The sequence below is a fragment of the Anastrepha ludens genome, chromosome 6 (assembly GCF_028408465.1).
Source record: "Anastrepha ludens isolate Willacy chromosome 6, idAnaLude1.1, whole genome shotgun sequence".
Taxonomy (NCBI): Eukaryota; Metazoa; Arthropoda; class Insecta; order Diptera; family Tephritidae; genus Anastrepha; species Anastrepha ludens.
This window is the reverse complement of record NC_071502.1, coordinates 96,856,439-96,873,923: the sequence shown is the minus strand read 5'-3', so window position 1 is coordinate 96,873,923 and position 17,485 is coordinate 96,856,439. Positions and strand designations below refer to the sequence as shown.

The 17,485-nt window shown below is 37.2% G+C and overlaps 5 protein-coding genes across 11 annotated transcripts in view; 4 read left to right on the top strand and 1 right to left on the bottom strand.

Moving 5' to 3' along the window:
- LOC128868385 (pyruvate carboxylase, mitochondrial) overlaps positions 1-3,177 on the top strand; it is a 55,835-nt gene extending 52,658 nt beyond the window's left edge. For all 6 annotated transcript variants that reach the window (XM_054110415.1, XM_054110410.1, XM_054110414.1 and 3 more), the window contains 3 exons: positions 299-558; positions 650-1,679; positions 1,785-3,177. In XM_054110415.1, coding sequence (XP_053966390.1) covers positions 299-558; positions 650-1,679; positions 1,785-2,033 — 1,539 coding nt within the window. In that variant the 3' untranslated portion in view covers positions 2,034-3,177. The remainder of the gene's footprint in view (positions 1-298; positions 559-649; positions 1,680-1,784) is intronic.
- A 1,184-nt stretch (positions 3,178-4,361) lies between these two features.
- On the bottom strand, positions 4,362-7,051 carry LOC128867485 (transducin beta-like protein 3). The gene is made up of 2 exons (XM_054108713.1): positions 6,904-7,051; positions 4,362-6,844 (listed from the first exon to the last, which is right to left on the bottom strand). The coding sequence occupies exons 1-2, from the start codon at positions 6,924-6,926 to the stop codon at positions 4,462-4,464; spliced, it is 2,406 nt and encodes an 801-aa protein (XP_053964688.1). The 5' UTR covers positions 6,927-7,051; the 3' UTR covers positions 4,362-4,461.
- A 1,640-nt stretch (positions 7,052-8,691) lies between these two features.
- On the top strand, positions 8,692-12,547 carry LOC128868200 (uncharacterized). Of its 2 annotated transcripts, XM_054110031.1 has the most exons (4): positions 8,692-8,929; positions 9,095-9,388; positions 10,242-10,514; positions 10,936-12,547. In XM_054110031.1, exons 2-4 carry the CDS (start codon positions 9,240-9,242, stop codon positions 11,630-11,632), a joined length of 1,119 nt encoding a protein of 372 aa, XP_053966006.1. In that variant the 5' UTR covers positions 8,692-8,929; positions 9,095-9,239; the 3' UTR covers positions 11,633-12,547. The 2 variants fall into 2 exon arrangements, with proteins under 2 accessions (XP_053966006.1, XP_053966005.1); XM_054110030.1 differs by lacking the exon at positions 9,095-9,388 and having other exon boundaries at positions 8,693-8,929.
- Positions 12,548-13,651: 1,104 nt separating this feature from the next.
- On the top strand, positions 13,652-14,800 carry LOC128868203 (proteasome subunit alpha type-3). The gene is made up of 3 exons (XM_054110034.1): positions 13,652-13,800; positions 13,861-14,429; positions 14,499-14,800. The coding sequence occupies exons 1-3, from the start codon at positions 13,780-13,782 to the stop codon at positions 14,668-14,670; spliced, it is 762 nt and encodes a 253-aa protein (XP_053966009.1). The 5' UTR covers positions 13,652-13,779; the 3' UTR covers positions 14,671-14,800.
- A 219-nt stretch (positions 14,801-15,019) lies between these two features.
- LOC128868199 (probable asparagine--tRNA ligase, mitochondrial) lies at positions 15,020-17,102 on the top strand. Its single transcript, XM_054110028.1, has 4 exons — positions 15,020-15,137; positions 15,208-15,415; positions 15,489-15,715; positions 15,824-17,102. Exons 1-4 carry the CDS (start codon positions 15,048-15,050, stop codon positions 16,682-16,684), a joined length of 1,386 nt encoding a protein of 461 aa, XP_053966003.1. The 5' UTR covers positions 15,020-15,047; the 3' UTR covers positions 16,685-17,102.
- Positions 17,103-17,485: the final 383 nt, after the last annotated feature.

Sequence of the window (17,485 nt, the reverse complement as noted above, 5' to 3'; positions counted from 1 at the left end):
CATTTTACTTTCCGTTACTTTACCCCATTATTTTATATTTAATTTTACTTTATTTCACTTTATTTTGATTATTAAATTTATCATATTATATTGCATTTTAATTTATTTTATTTCAATTAAATTTGTTTTTGTTATTTGTAGTTTATTTAATTTAATTAAATTTTTTTTCTTTTTTCATTGCATTCCATTTTACTTTATTTTGTTTCGTGTTTTTTATTTTACATAATTTTCTTTTATTATTATCTTATACTTTTCCCATTCCAATATGACCATTCAAAAATTTCCTCTCTTTTTGCAGGTCCAAACCGGCATGGATATTTTCCGCGTTTTCGATTCCTTGAACTATTTACCCAATTTGATTTTGGGTATGGAAGCTGCTGGCAAAGCTGGTGGTGTCGTTGAGGCGGCTATTTCCTACACTGGCGATGTCAGTGATCCCACACGCACTAAGTACGATCTCAAGTACTATACCAATCTAGCCGATGAGCTGGTGAAGGCAGGCACTCACGTACTTTGTATCAAAGATATGGCTGGCTTGTTGAAACCACAAGCGGCTAAGTAAGTGATTTTATCTGTCCCTACCCACATATACACATGTATTTAATATTAACACACCTCCTCTTTGCCTTCGCTTCATTCACCATTGCAGACTTCTTATCACCGCCATTCGCGATAAGCATCCCGACATACCTATTCACATTCATACGCACGACACCTCAGGCGCCGGTGTTGCTTCCATGCTCGCCTGTGCGGAAGCTGGTGCCGATGTTGTGGACACAGCTGTCGATTCTATGGCCGGCATGACCTCACAGCCCAGTATGGGCGCTGTAGTTGCTTCATTACAAGGCACACCGCTCGATACACAATTCGAGTTGCGCGATGTCTCAGAATATTCCGCTTACTGGGAGCAGACGCGTACTCTATATGCGCCATTCGAATGCACCACCACCATGAAATCAGGCAACGCTGATGTGTATCTGAACGAAATACCCGGCGGTCAATATACCAATTTGCAATTCCAAGCATTCTCGCTGGGTTTGGGCGATTTCTTTGAAGATGTAAAGAAGGCTTACCGTGAGGCAAACTTGTTGTTGGGTGACATTATTAAGGTGACACCATCGTCCAAGGTTGTTGGAGATTTAGCACAATTTATGGTCCAAAATAAATTGAATGCTGAGCAAGTGCTTGATAAGGCTGAGGAATTGTCATTCCCCAAGTCGGTGGTGGAATTCCTACAGGGCTCAATCGGTATACCGCATGGTGGTTTTCCTGAACCTTTACGTTCACGTGTACTCAAGGATATGCCGCGGGTTGAAGGACGTCCTGGCGCCAATTTGCCAGCGCTGGACTTTGATAAGCTTAAAAATGATCTGAAAGAATCTCATCCACATATTAGTGATCGCGATGTTATGTCGGCGGCGCTTTATCCTGCTGTGACTGAAGATTTCATCTACTTCCGTGATAATTACGGACCAGTCGATAAGCTAGATACACGTATTTTCCTCACTGGGCCAAAGGTTGGAGAAGAATTTGAAGTCGCCATTGAACGTGGTAAGACATTAAGCTTGAAGACCCTGGCAATGGCTGAAGATCTGACACCAAATGGTGAACGAGAGGTGTTCTTCGAGATGAACGGACAACTGCGCTCCGTGCTAATACGCGACAAGGAAGCGGTGAAGGTGAGTGAAGAATGCAGGACGTAAATTATATGAAATTTTAAAGTGATAAGTTTATGACACCAATTTTCCCTTCATAACTAATCATATCTTCCGTGTCTTCCATAGGAACTTCATATCCATCCTAAGGCGAACAAGTCAAACAAAAACGAAGTGGGCGCACCAATGCCCGGCACAGTGATTGATATTCGTGTAAAGGAGGGCGATACAGTTGAAAAAGGTCAACCATTGGTTGTGCTCTCGGCCATGAAAATGGAAATGATTGTACAGGCTCCAAAAGCAGGTGTGGTAAAGAAGCTGGAGATCATCAACGGCATGAAATTGGAAGGCGACGACTTGATTATGCAGATCGAGTAAAAGCCTCTTCTCACAACAAACAGCCGAACTGCATAAATGCAAGCTCTCAAAATTAATGCTTAGACCGGCTTTGTACCGAAAATTATTTCTTGAGGTTTGGTTGGTCACAAAGCATAAAGTATGAAAATAAATACATAAAGTAAAAAAAATTAGCTTAAAAATATATATGTAAATGTGAGTGTATAAAATCCAAAATGTACCAAATAGTGATGATATTTGTAGTAAATTAAGAATGGAAGTTATACATTCATGTGAACATTCAAAATGCATAACGAAGATACTTACATATACATATATATACACATATGAACTTATAAATATATGTACTATATTTACAAACTTACTACATGTGCGGCTAAAATGAAATGTCTCAGAGGATTAACTTGGCTGTTCGCTATACAAAAACTGACATTGTCAATTTAAATAGGAAATATAATGTCCACATAGATATGTATGCAAGCATACTCGTACAAAACATACTTAAGAACATTTGACACTCATTCGACACTCCATTTTAGAGTTGGAACTTTTGTACCTTCATAGTGAATTTATATGTACATATGTATAGCGGGAAAAAATTAATATTGTTATTACGACTATCGAAGAGGGAGTGTACAAATTGTTGTCACAGCAACGAGCACACATCCTGAGAGACGCTTTTTTGTTTTTGCTTTTTGTTCTTTTTTTAACTACGAAACAACTTTTTACGCACAACCCACTGACATGTCAACCCACTGCGCAGTTCTCTTAGGGTTCAGATGTGTTGGTGTTTTTGCGCTCAGTTAAGTCAAAGCGCATACAAATAAGTATCTATACTCGTATATGTATTTAAAAACACAAGCACATGTGAATCTTCGTACATTTGAATGAAAAACCCCAAATATACATACATATATTTTATAAGTGTTATAACGGTTTCCTTACTTTTTTATATACATACGTAGTATGTGTTAAGTTTAGAATTATAGTAGTGAGCGACATATTTTTATATAAAAACTCTTTTGTTTATTTAATTGCTTTTTATACCCTTTCGATTAAGTTTCCTTTAAAACGAGTTAAATTATGTAATGACTTATGAGAGAACAAAAGTGTTTATTTAAATGGAGCATTATTTCTGTAATGTATAAAATGTGTATGTTGGCAAGTTAATAAAGAAATGTTTAATAAACTTTAAAAATAGTTTATTTTCACTGGAGTTTTTCAAGCTGATAATCAGAAGTTCGCATTTGCTACCCAATACAAAACTTTTCGGCATTTCTCCAGTTCTACTTAGTTCCGCTGTTGTCGAGCAAATGAGAAACACAATAATCAACAAAGCAAACGTTCATCGTGCTGTTATGCGCAAGCGCAAACACAAAAGCATACTTATAGTAATTCCGTGATTTAAAGGCCACCTTCTTCTTCTTCTTAATTGGCGCGATAACCGCTTACGCGATTTTGGCCGAGTTTAACAAAGCGCGCCAGTCGTTTCTTTCTCGTGCTAACAGGCGCCAATATCACCAAAATTGTTATCGTCCTTCTCCACCTGAACTTTCGAACGCAGAGGAGGTCTTCCTCTTCCTCTGCTACCACCAGCTGGTATCATAAAGCTCATACAGCTCATCGTTCCATCGTCTGCGATATTCGCCGTTGCCAACGTGCAAAGGTCCAAAAATCTTACGCAGAATCTTTCTCTCGAACACTCCAAGCGTCGCTTCATCGGATGTTGTCATCGTCCAAGCTTCTGCGCCATACGTTAGGACGGGCATGATGAGAGTCTTGTAGAGTATTAGTTTTGTTCGTCGAGAGAGGACTTTACTGCTCAGTTGCCTACTTAATCCAAAGTAGCACTTGTTGGCAAGAGAGATTCTACGTTGGATTTTAAGGCTGACATTGTTATCGGTGTTAATGCTGGTTCCTAAATAAACGAAGTCTTTTACCACCTCGAAATTATAACTGTCAACAGTGAAGGCCACTTTGGAAGAGAGTTATTTTATCAAGGATGATAGATTACTAGGTTTGGCCAATAACTATGATGAAAAACAAAATTGTGAGGGAAACTTCGGTTACCACGTCACAGAAGTATTCGCCAGCTAAAACCTGCACTATAATTTCACACATATTCACACACTCATCAAATCTGTCATTGTTCAGGGATATTGTGTTAATTTTTTTTTTTTTCGTATATCACTAACACATTCTTAGTTTTGTCGTAAACAAACCGATTCATAACTTCTGCTACATCGGCCCATCCGCTAATTCTGTCAAATTCGCTGAGAGCCAGCTAACGGTCTGCTATTGGTCACACCATTAAGAATCTTTTGACATTATAAATAAAAAAAACTCTCATTTTACATTACTGCATGTATTCTGCTATTTTATTTATTAATATTACATAAATCAAACCAACCTCAGCAAACAACCTATTTTCAAGCAACTTGAAGAACACTTATATACTATTGACGATATACTCAAGAAACATTAGCTCTTTGGTCAGCTCGTTGACGCGTTTATGGTGGCGTTGCAGGTATGGCGTGAGAACCTCTACCACATTTCGCATGCCAGGTACGCCGTGCTCTGAGGGCACTGCGATGCAATCGCTCAGTAAATAATGCAATACAAGATTGGCAATCTTGCAATGCCGCGAATTGGTCGTCCAAGCTTTGGTATGCTCCATTAGCGTCACACGTTGATCACTATTCAAAGTATTGATTATCTCACGCACTGGTTCGGTATTGCGTTGGCGTACATAATCACTAATGATGTTGTAGGTGGTTTTTGGTTTCCCAAGTTTAAGCGCCAACACGAAGGCTTTTTTCATATTTTGACGTTGTTGTAACAAAGATTGTAGCGTTTGCTCTTGTTGCATTAACTGTGCGCGTTTATCAATTTCTTCATTTCGACAAATCTTGGTTACATCGTGCCACTGTATCAATTTGGAGTCTGCACCACCGCTATAAAAACATTTCCCACTGCGTGTGGATATTGCCAGCGACCAAATACGATCTGTGTGTGCATCCAATGTTTGTATACATTCGTTCGTTTTAATGCTCCACAACTTGAGTAGGCCATCGGATGCTGCCGACACTATGTACTTGCCGTAGTCGATAAATTCAGCGCGCAATATGGTGCATTCTTGCTCAAAGCGTTTTATACAAGTTTGGGTGGCTAACGACCAAAGGCGTAGCGTACAATCGCTGGACGAGGTGAGCACAACTTGATCGACCGGGGAGAAACGCACGCACCAAACACCACGCGTATGACCACGCAGGGTACCAACCAACGTGTTGGTATCAGCGCTCCATAATTTGGCCGTTTTGTCTTGAGATGCTGTAGCCAGTAACTTGTTGTTGGGCGAGAAACTGACACTATTCACTTCTTTTTCATGCGACAGCGCGGAGTACTTTAAATTGAACGAATGCGGTGCATCTTTATTTTTCTTCAAATGCCATACTTTGAGACTGCCATCTTGTGAAACCGATGCGAAGTGTGCAGCTGTATTGCAACCAAATGCGATACATCCAATGGTTGAAGTGTGACTGCTATTGTTGTTGGCCACAAGGTTGAGTGTGAATGCATTCGGATCCACTTTCCACAAACAAATGCTAAGATCTTTGCCGGCAGACAGTAACAAATTTGTGCCGGCAGCCGCTGAAAGCGTCATCACAGTATCGCTGTGCCCGCTAACAATTTTGCAATTCATATTAGATTCCGTGTCGTAAATCTTAATATTTTTACTGTTCGAAGCCACAGCTAGAAAACGGTCATTCTCACCCAAAAAGCAAATGTCTAGAATTTCATCATTGAATCCGATCAACTGCTTTGTACATTCTAGCTTTTTAGCGTTCACACATTCAACTGTCGCTTTGTACACCATAATATTTTGCTCCACTGTCACCACAGCTAATTGCTGAGTGTTTTTGCAGTGTAATAATTGTCGAAGCTCCTGACTGGAATCTTCACTTAGGGTAGTTAATTTGGATGTTTTACAATCAACCATCTTTAATCGTCCAGATGCGCATGCCACAACTACGTTGTGCGATTCTTTCTTGCCACCATTTACATCTAAGCAAACTATACCTTCAAGTTCTTCATACATGGGTATAACTTTATGCTGTGTTGCATCGGCAAGACGCCATACAATTAAAACTTTGTCACGGCTTACAGATGCCAGAAAATTATAACCATTCTCACCAGCTAGGAAGGTGAGGGCTGTGACCTGCGAAAGGTGGCCGCGCATTTGCCCCAACAGTCGCCTTTCTGCATAATCCCAACAATATATTGAATTATCCGAGCCAGCGGCATATACTTCAGTACGTGCAGCATCCGGATGAAATGCCAAAACTAATGCCGGGCCACAGAATTCACGCAAAGCACACACACATGTGCTATGTACATAGTCCCATATGCGCAAAGATGAGTCGCCACCGCTAGAGCAAATTATTTTGCCACATCTGCTGAACTGAATTTTGACTACTGGTCCTCGATGCTGCGACTTCCATAATTTCACAACTTTGCCGGTATCAACAGACCATAAACGCAACAGTCCACTACGATGAGCCGTCACAAGCAAGGTATTATCCGGTGACAATGAGAAACAAGGAATTTCATCCTCCAATTGATCGTCATCCAATCTTTCATTTTTGTTACCTGTCGTGAATTCAGGCTCTGCTGTGTTCACATTAGTACCATATGAACGCAGCATTTGGCCCGTGGGAACATTTACTGCACATACATCCGTATTATTCAAACAATAAATAGTGTCGCCATCGTTGGACCAAGCGACGTCGCCACCGGCATAGAAATTAATGAATTGCGATTCCACAGCAAAACTGGGTGAGTAGAAAATATCATTAAGTTATAAAATATTTAAATGCTGTAATTATAATACCTTTTCTCACACAATCCAGACATGATCACGTTGGGGCATTAACAAACTGAATTATTGAGAATGCCTGGCAAAAAATTCTCGTGCAAAATTAACACAATGTTTTTGTTTTTTCTCTTCCTTCTTTCATCCAACAACGTGCGCGGCACAGAGATACTCACATGTTTGAAAAATAAGAAACCGGGTGATTAGATAAAGGGCAAAATACACTACACAAGTCGCTTGTCAAACCACTTTTTGACTACTTCGTTAACAAAATTCGAGAAAACTTCTGGTAAGCGAAAAAGCAAGTAGTGGTTGCTCAGCGCCAGACAGTGTTTTTTTTTTACTTCCGTTTCGTGACGAGGATAACGTGAGAACTAATTATTCATCTAAGGCAATACTTCATATTATTACACCATTTTAAGACAACATTTATTAAAGAATATTTAAATATCAATGAGTTTCAGCCCATTTGTATCGCTACAGAAAAATAAAGAAAGAAATGCGTTAAGCCTTAGAACTACCGAATAGTAATGTGACCGAATCAGTCTGAAGAACGTTTTTATTTTAAAATAAGTCAAAAATCGTAATAATTTACTAAATCTATTATAATTTAAATATTTCATAGATGTGTAGAACATTTACCTAACTGTCGTATTTTATTTAACACGAAATAAATAAAAAGGGGTATTCATACCCATTAAGCTACTTTTTGATTATAGTTCTTTACCAGATAATAGTTCTTATCTTTACAGAAAATCCTTCCTACCTTAAAATTTTAAATTCTGTCGATATTACTTGAGTAGCTGATTGCTTTTTTCATGCAATCTGATATTTTGAATGTCAAGTGAGGTACTTCTTTGTTGTTAAGCGTATATTTATAAATCCTCGGATCATACGTACATCTAAAGCACTAGGAGCAAAGTCTTACATCCATGGTGATTGATTTATCTTTGTATTTGACCAATCACGAGACAATCGCGTAGCTGGGTCCTTTTTTTTGCCGGAAGCTGTTGCTCTAAACAACCACATTTCGAAAGTCGATCAGCGTCAGCCTGTCAACGGAAGGTTCGTAAGAGTGCTGAAAAAATTGTTTCGAATAATAATTTACGGTATCCCATGGAAGAAGAAAATCATATCCCTAATCTAAATATTATTATTATTATGACTATATATAAATGCATACATATTGCCAGTTCAGAAGAAAAAAAGTAAGATAACAACTACAATTACTCAAAAAACAAAAACTTCAATCAAGCGGCAAGTGATTTCACATAATTTTTCCAGCTTGTGCGGTTTCTCGTCTTATTGCTGACAGTACGACGCCATGTGTTTCTAACATCTTTCATGTAACCGATCTTATATTTTCGGTATACATCTTCGATATTTTCGGTACCGATGCTTAATAGAACAACGGCTTAGTATCAACTGGAGATTTAACAGAAATCTAAGTGATTTAGAATATGTGGCTGATGTAACAGTATTATGAGGATATGCAATAAAATATGTGATATGTGAAATCTAAGAAAGCTGGCCTGACCATAAACAACAATAAAACAATCTAAATATAAGTGCAGTACTATATATATAAATAAAATTGCTACACATGCACGCGTTTCTTCTGTTTTCTTTTGTAGCTAAACTCTTATCTCTTCAATACAAACTTGTTACAGTAATTAAAATAATCTAATTGTATGTCCAAGTGTTAGACCTTTAGGAGGAGTATTTGCCTGTCATTGGGCTGATAACATGGATGAGCATCTTCTGACAATAATCACATAAATTAATCTGCAATTTTCAAATATCCCATTAACTAAATGCTCAACAGTTTTAATCGGGAAGTCAAGCAAGAAAGAAGCAGCTTGACTGACTCTAGAACCTCATATGTTGATCAGTATAATTCATATTTAGAGAAAATGGTTTTTGTTTGTGTGGACGATTTTGAACAAAAAGCACACAGTGTGTTGGAAAAGAGTGCATTAGATTATTATCGTAGCGGTGCAGGAGAACAATATACATTGCACTTGAATCGTGAAGCTTTCAGAAGGTACATTTGCACATAAAAAAGATTTTTTCAACCACAAAATCTAGCATCTTCTCTCAACGCGAGTATCTAAAAAATATCGTAATGATAGAAGATATCCATTTCCATAAACAATCCATCAATATATTGAGAAAAAGTATACTTATTCTTGCTAAATTCATATTTTAGATAATAACTGAATACCTTTCGACAAGAAGTGTGACCGTCAAATAAAAATAAAAATAAATAAACAATAGGCACGTACACTTCTGTTAGGAGTTTGGCCAAGTTCCTCCTCCTATTTGTGGATGTGCGTCTTGACGTTGTTCGACAAATGGAGGGACCTACAATTTTAAGGCAACTCCGAACGGCAAATTTTTTTATGAGCAGCTTTTTCATGGCAGAAGACACTTGGACGTTTGCCATTGCCTGCCGAGGGCGACTGTTGTTAGAAAAATTTTTTCTATCATTTTGCTATTTCATGTAAGTGAGTAAACCAATATACCGTTGAAACAGATGGCATGAAAGAGCTGCGTCTTGGCAATACATTAAGCTTTAAGAAGTAAACAAAATTAAGAAAATAGGAATAAGAAAAACTAAATCAAGTTAAACGAAAAATTACAAACTATTTGTCAATGTATTAAATATAAGAATTAGGACGGAACTATAATACAAATGCTTTCAAAATATGAATACGGAAAATGGCACAGTTTTTTCTTCGAACCAAATCAGTATACTTAAATTATTGAAAACAACGGTTTTAGGTGCCCACCATAATCGAAGGAGTTTTTGCGTGGCTACAATTCGCTATTGCAGCTAAACCGGTTTTATTATACAGAAAGTGGAGACATCCGTGACCCGCTGTCCTACTGTCAGCGAGTTTACCAGAATCAGCTGATTTGCTGATGTAATAATTCATATAATATTTGCATTCATTTCATTGTTGTACTGCTCCGAATTTCCCCTGCAACGCTGTTCTCTTTCTTGTTTATTCAACTGTTGCTTCAGAATCAGAAATACTCTCACGGATGTCGCAATCTTGCTGTTGTTGTAGCAGCATAAACATTCACCATACATGTATGTACGAGGAATGCTGCCGAAGTGACCCTCCTTGGCCGAATATAAGCCCGTGTCGCTCCGCTTACGTAGAACCGACTGTCGTGAAACGGTCGAAAATATGATTTACAATGAAGATGGATGGTAATCATTAGCAATAGGAAAATAATTGCTTACGTTACGCACACACTGTTATTTACTACTACTGTTATTACATTGCAAAGCACTGCTACCTTCTAAAAAACTTTATATTCTTTTTAATTATTATTGTTTATTTCAGAATTCGCATACGTCCACGATGTTTACGTGACGTTTCTCGAATTAACACTAGTTGCAGTATCTTAGGCATTGACCTTAAATGGCCTTTGGGTATTGCGCCCACAGCTATGCAAAAATTGGCGCATCCGGAAGGGGAGGGTGGAAGTGCACGTGCTGCAGGCAATGCTGGTTCCATCTATATACTGAGTACACTGTCCACAATGTCTATTGAGGAAGTCGCGACAGCGGCACCTAATACCAATAAGTGGTTTCAACTTTACGTTTACAGAGATCGGTAAATAATTCCACAAGTATAATTATTTAAATTGTTTTATATTATGACTTATCCACATCAAACTTGCACGGCGTTTTGAGCAATTTTGCAAAAAAAAGCGGTGTCTCATAAATAATCAGTTGTACGGGAGATAGCTTACAACTGTATGGACTTCCATTTGCAGCACATCATTTCGGGCGGTAAAATATGATTCCCAATGGGAATTGGGAAAGCATTTTTAAGTAGTTTAAATCAAAAAATACCATTCGTTGTCCCACCCTGTTTAGATGAATTCGTTGTCGGCCGCAATCTGCCTCACGGCACTGTATATCTAGAAAATATATTCACATCTTAGAGATAAGAGCCTAAAAATAAATTTCTCAGTAGCGTTAACTGAAATTATAAAGGGAAAAAGAAAATTTAATAAGATTTTTTATTTCAGTTCCCTTACCGAACAAATGGTACGCCGTGCCGAAAAGGCAAATTTCAAAGCGATCGTTCTAACCATCGACGCACCAGTTTTTGGTCAGCGCCGCTCAGATATTCGTAATAAATTTAGCTTACCACCGCATCTAAGTCTCGGCAATTTCAAAGGGATCAAAGCGGATGGCGTACATAGTAACGACAGATCAACGTCCGGAATCAACGCTTACGTTTCAAAACAATTCGATCCGACGCTAACGTGGAAGGATGTGGCATGGTTGGTAAAATTAACTCGACTGCCAGTCATTGTTAAGGGTGTACTAACACGCGAAGATGCCGTATTGGCTCGTGAATTCGGTTGTGCCGGAATAATTGTCTCAAATCATGGTGCCCGACAAATAGACACAGTGCCAGCGTCAATTGAAGCACTTCCCGAGGTGGTCAAAGCAGTTGGTAACGATTTGGTGGTAATGTTGGATGGAGGTGTATCACATGCCAATGATATATTCAAAGCACTGGCACTCGGTGCTAAAATGGTATTTGTGGGACGTGCTGCACTCTGGGGTCTGGCTTGTGGTGGTCAAAAGGGTGTTGAAGAGTTGCTAGGAGTTTTGCGAAAGGATCTTGAAGTTACACTTGCTTTGGCTGGTTGTCAAAAGTTACTTGATATCACTGGAGATATGGTAGCGCATGAGTCTACATATGCAAAATTATAAAGTGAAATGTACATTTGTGCCACTGTATACATAGGCCCGTAATCAGCATCCATAGAAAAGCCGAATTTAGTTAGGAAAATACTGAAAAGAAAAGCCGTCTTTATTTTTAATCTTGTTATTGTCAGTTTGGCGTATGGTGCTAACTAATAACGATATTTAGCGTGTGTTGGCAGCACTGGTATACAACTTTTGTTTTGAAAGCAACAATAAATAAAATTAAATGTGGATGTATTCTTTGCAATGTTTGCTGTTTAGAATATGACAGCATTGAAGGTGAAACACAAATATAAGAAGAAGGAGCTATAAATAATACACATTTTCAAGACCCCGATATTACAATTGAAAATCGGCGAAAAATAGCTTCTAAATAGCTCATTGTCGTAATAAAGCGTAGCATAAAATTTATCTCTGAAAGAAAAGCTTTTTCAATTTACTTCATATAATTTTATATATACATATGTAACATATATATGACAATTCAACCGTCGGTAATACCAATTACTAAAGGATGTGCTGATTATAAATTGAACCAGATTAATATCAGGATATCATCGGTGTTGTTGCATTTGCGTGCAAAATTTTTATCCGTAGCCCGACTATTGACCATTAGAGCACAGCTAATACTAATCGGCAAAATACGCAGGAGTGGCAACACCGCAAAAGTAACGATGACATGCTGGGGGGAAAATATCGTAAATGGACCAATGAATATATTTTATCGATTTTTTTTAACTTGAAAATTTTACACCAAAAGGTTTTCTTGTTAAAAATCATTAAAAATAAGTTTTAAAAAAGTTTTTATTTTTTATACTAAGTGAAATTTGATAATTGATGTGAAATGTTGTTCTTGAAATACAATTTGACTGTTTATCGATTAATAGATCACCTATCCTCTGAATACAGACCTAAATCAACTGATCTGTGTTTATTATTTCAATTATAAGTAAAAAATACAATATTTTAAAATATTTACATGGCAATGTGTGGAATGTGCTTCCTATTATATCAAAAATCAATCTTTTCGAAATTATGGAATGCTTTTTATAAATTTTACCTTACATCTTCTGTTGTGGACATACAAATGTCATAAACCAAACCCATTTCATTTGCATGCATTTTGATATTAAATGGTATAAATAATATTATATTAATTTAAGTGATTTCAAATAGGGCTATATCAATCGTGATGTCGTGCTAAGTAAAAACCTCTAAGTTTCTAAGAAAACTAAGTAAAATATAAAACCTACATATTTGTTTTGAATTAAGGAATTCGCAATACACAATTTTGAGAGCTATTAAATAAAGTAAACTCTTAAATGGGTGTAGAGAGACCGACTGAACGATAGACCAATAAAGGTTGGATAAAATAGGATTATTAATATTATATTTTGAAGATTTGTGAATTTGAAATTAAACAAAGTAATAAAAACGCAGTGTCTCGTGAAAAATTATAAAATTATAATCATTAAATTATAATTTGTGCTATAAAAATATCTCGAAAAGCAGTTTTTTACATTTTTATGCCGATGATGCCTTAGCAAGAAAATGTGTGTGTGTGTATATATTTCTTGCGTTTGGCAATTTCTATCGCTTTCGCTTGCTCTTCCTCTTCACTATTACTATTTATACTGATTACAACGGTAATAAAACTTTTAATTTTTCAAAAATTAATGTGACGCATTTTAAAAATGTTAATATCTTAAATATTACTCGACTTTTACCGACGAAACTAAGCCCCGTATTCTCTACTTGTTTCCAAAATTTTCTGCTGAATATATTTTATTAGAAAATTACGCTTACACAATATTTTGTCGGAAGAAAAAAAGCTAAGTCATGCAATTTCTGTAGTTATATGGAAAACAGTCGGAATGCCATTACGTGGAATTGATAATTACAGATTTGTGACCAAACCACAAAAATATGGTACGTCACTAACTCGTCCTTAAAATTTATTATGCAGAATTTGATTTTGATAAATTGCAATCTGGCAGCTCTTGTGAATGAAAAGTCAAAATTGGTTGTCAAAATTCTAACCTTAGAATACGCAAATTAAGCCGTTTCATCGCTCGCAAACAAAACTATCCCAATTCAGTTTTTGCTATTTTACACTTGTTTTCATAGAGTAGTGAATATTACAATTAAATAATATGAGTTCAATTGGCGCTGGAGTAAGTTAAATATTGAAAGTCTTAATATTCCAAAAACATACTGATATATGAATCTTGCAGTACGATTTGTCAGCATCTCAATTTTCTCCTGATGGCCGTGTCTACCAAATTGAATATGCGGGCAAAGCAGTGGAAATGAGTGGAACGGTAATTGGAATGCGTGGAAAGGACGGTATCGTGCTGGCCGTGGAAAAGATTGTTACAAGTGCATTGTATGAAGATGACGCGGCTACCCGCATATTCACAGTGGATAAAAATATTGGTATTGCCATTGCTGGTCTGCTGGCTGATGGACGCTACATTGTGGATATCGCACGTCAAGAAGCTGCGAATTTCCGACAACAATTTGAACGGACAATACCACTGAAACAGTTAACAGAGCGTGTGTCGGCCTATGTACACGCATACACACTGTACAGTGCTGTACGCCCATTTGGAGTGTCGGTTATTCTAGCCTCATGGGATGAGAAACAGGGACCCCAATTGTACAAAATTGAACCATCCGGCACTTCATTTGGATATTTTGCATGTGCCAGCGGAAAAGCTGAACAGCAGGCAAAAACAGAAATGGAGAAATTAAAATTTGCTGAAATGAGCGTAGACGATTTAGTGCAGAATGCTGGCAGAATGTAAATACTTATTATTTTTGCATATATTAGTATTTTGAATTCCTAACTTATGTTGCTTACAAATTACAGAATTTACCAAGTGCACGATGAACTGAGAAATAAAGATTTCCATTTCGAAATGAGTTTGGTGAGTAAAGAAACGAAAGGTTTACATCGCTTGAATCCTCAGCCATGGTACGATCAGGCAGTTCAAGCGGGTCTAGCAGCCAAGAATGAAGATGACAGTGATAATGAGATATAATATGATTTTTTTATATATAAAATCTCGGTTTAGTAAGAATCTATTGGATTTTGCTAAAAATGCGTAAACGTGCTTTTACCTATTCAATAAAAAAAAACGTAATAATCAAGTAGTATATGAAGCGATTTTACATGCCTGATATTTTTCTTTGGTCCATTGAGTAAGTATTTTCTGGGAGATTTGGGGACCTAATAACGATTAGGGCAAATGAAATAGGATATATAGTGGAGTGGTTTTGTAATAACTACAGTGATTATCAAACTTTTAATGAATAGCTTTTCAATTATTGTGAATAAATTGCACACAGCTGATCAGCTGATGGCATATCAGTGGTATATAATGCAATTATTTCAAGACCACTCCAAGATAAGGTTAGCATGCTTCTGGTCAAACGTTTCTGCAGCGGATTCCAACGGATAAATGGGATCACGAAGACCGCTAAACCAGGAGATCGTCTCAGTGTGCAGGCAAGCAAATAATGCTGCACATATACTTTGTTTATTCTATCCTCATTCCAACCATTACCCATTACTTTAGGGATGGATACAGAACATACGCCGCTTAAAGAAAAATATATTTCTTGACTTAAATGATGGATCTACAGTGCAGTGTTTCCAAATAGTAATACCAAAAACACCAAATACCAAGGATATTAATATTGGCAGCAACATTAGCGCAAATGGCTTTATACAAACGACACCTCATGGCCAACCTGAACTACACGCTGAACATGTGGAAGTAATAGGTGTTGCAAAAGTGTAACATATTACATACACATATGCATAACGTTTAATTTAATTTGTATATTTTTATTACAGCTGGTGGCCATATAGCTGAGGGATATCCTTTTACGCCTAGGCAGCAGCACCCACCGGAATATGTTCGGGAGCATTTACATCTACGAGCAAGAATAGATTATATAGCTGCGCAAATGAGAGTGAGACATCGTGCACTGAAGGCAATACATGACTACATGGATGCTTCAGATTTTGTTCAGATCAATACTCCTGTGCTTACAACAAATGACTGCGAAGGTGCTGGTGAAGTAAGTTTTTTGTTTATTTTTCAAATCAACAGTGGTGTATGAATTAATTTGGTATAGGTACTATTTTATGTTGTTTTTTTTTATTTCATTTGTGCATTTAATTTTCAGGTTTTCAGAGTGCAACCAGATTCAGTAGAACTTTTAAAAGAAATGTCCCGTCCCAATATTCCGGTAGAGCAAAGCTTTTTCGATAATAAAGTATTTCTCTCCGTTTCGGGCCAATTATACCTAGAAGCCATGTCATATGGCCTGGGTAACACATACTCTTTAACACCGGCATTTCGTGCAGAGAACTCCAAGTCACCACTACATTTGTCAGAGTTTTACATGTTTGAAGCGGAGTTGGCCTTCGTAGAAGAAGTTTCTGTATTAACCGAATTTATTGAAAGAATGTTAAAAGCGATCACAACTAATGTCTTAGAAGCAGCGTCGGAGGATGTAAAGTTTTGCCAAGAAAAATCTTTGGGTTCTATCTCTGAACTTCCTTGGCTAAAATCTTCTTGGCAGACACTTAGCTACGATGACGCTTTGGAAATTTTGATTGCAAACAGGAATAAATTCAAAACGAAGTTAAAACCCGATGAAGGATTCTCGAAAGAACAAGAGCTATTTCTTGTTGAACATTGTGGCACACCAGTATTCGTAATCGACTGGCCCACAAATCAAAAACCATTCTATATGAAAGTTATGCGGACAAATCCTGAACGCGTACATGCTTTAGACTTGTTAATGCCTGGAGTGGGAGAGATATGTGGTGGTAGCATTCGCGAAAGCGATGAAAATCGACTGCGTACGCATCCGCAACTGCCACAGGGACTAGAATGGTATTTGGAATTGCGAAAGTTTGGTGGAATACCGACGGGTGGCTTCGGTATGGGCTTTGAACGTTACCTACAATTGCTCACAGGAGTAAAGAATATACGCGATGTTATACCATTTCCACGATACCCACATAGTTGTCGAATATGAAAGACTCAAGAGCTCTGATAAGGTGTACTTGAAAAGAATATACCTATGTATGTATATGTACCCAATTCGAATGTGTCTTTCATTTAGCTATGTTGTTGTTGTTGCTGTTTAAGGAATTTAAATAAAGGTTAAATCGAATGACCCCTTCAAGTCGAGATGGTTAATGACATTTTTTCTTAATGCTATCGGATAAATGTTGGATCATAAATCTTATGTACTCCAAATTTTCAAAAATAAGAAAATAGTAAAAAATGTAACCTATATTTCACCTATATCTTGAGGTGAGAAATGTGTGATGTTTAAATTTGTGGTGTGATGCAAAACTCAGTATGTTGTTTATATTGTCGGTGTTCTTAAATCCTTTACTACAGAACTTTCCAAAACTTAATTGTACGAAAAATACTTACAATAACATTTCCGCCTTCTCATTCATTAATATTCTCTGCTGCTATTTTTTCTTACTGCACTTAGCTCCGGGAGGAGAGGTGTGTTAGGTGAGTAGGTTTGATGGAGCAAGTGAAAACCTGCTACTGTATCCAGAACGCAATTGGGCCAAAGTTACAAAGGTTTTGCGGGGTACCAATAGGACGACGCAGCGAATTCGGTAGACGAAACCTTGTATTCTATCATTCTTGAGGTAAAATAGACTTCATTTTTGACAATTTACACTATTCGTAGTACGTAAGACTCCTCTATACAATTAAGTTCATTACTTTATTTAATTTAAGTCTCACAAATCACAATATTACCAATTTCACAAACATGTAATTTCGTCATAATTTCTACTGTGTTGGGAAGGCA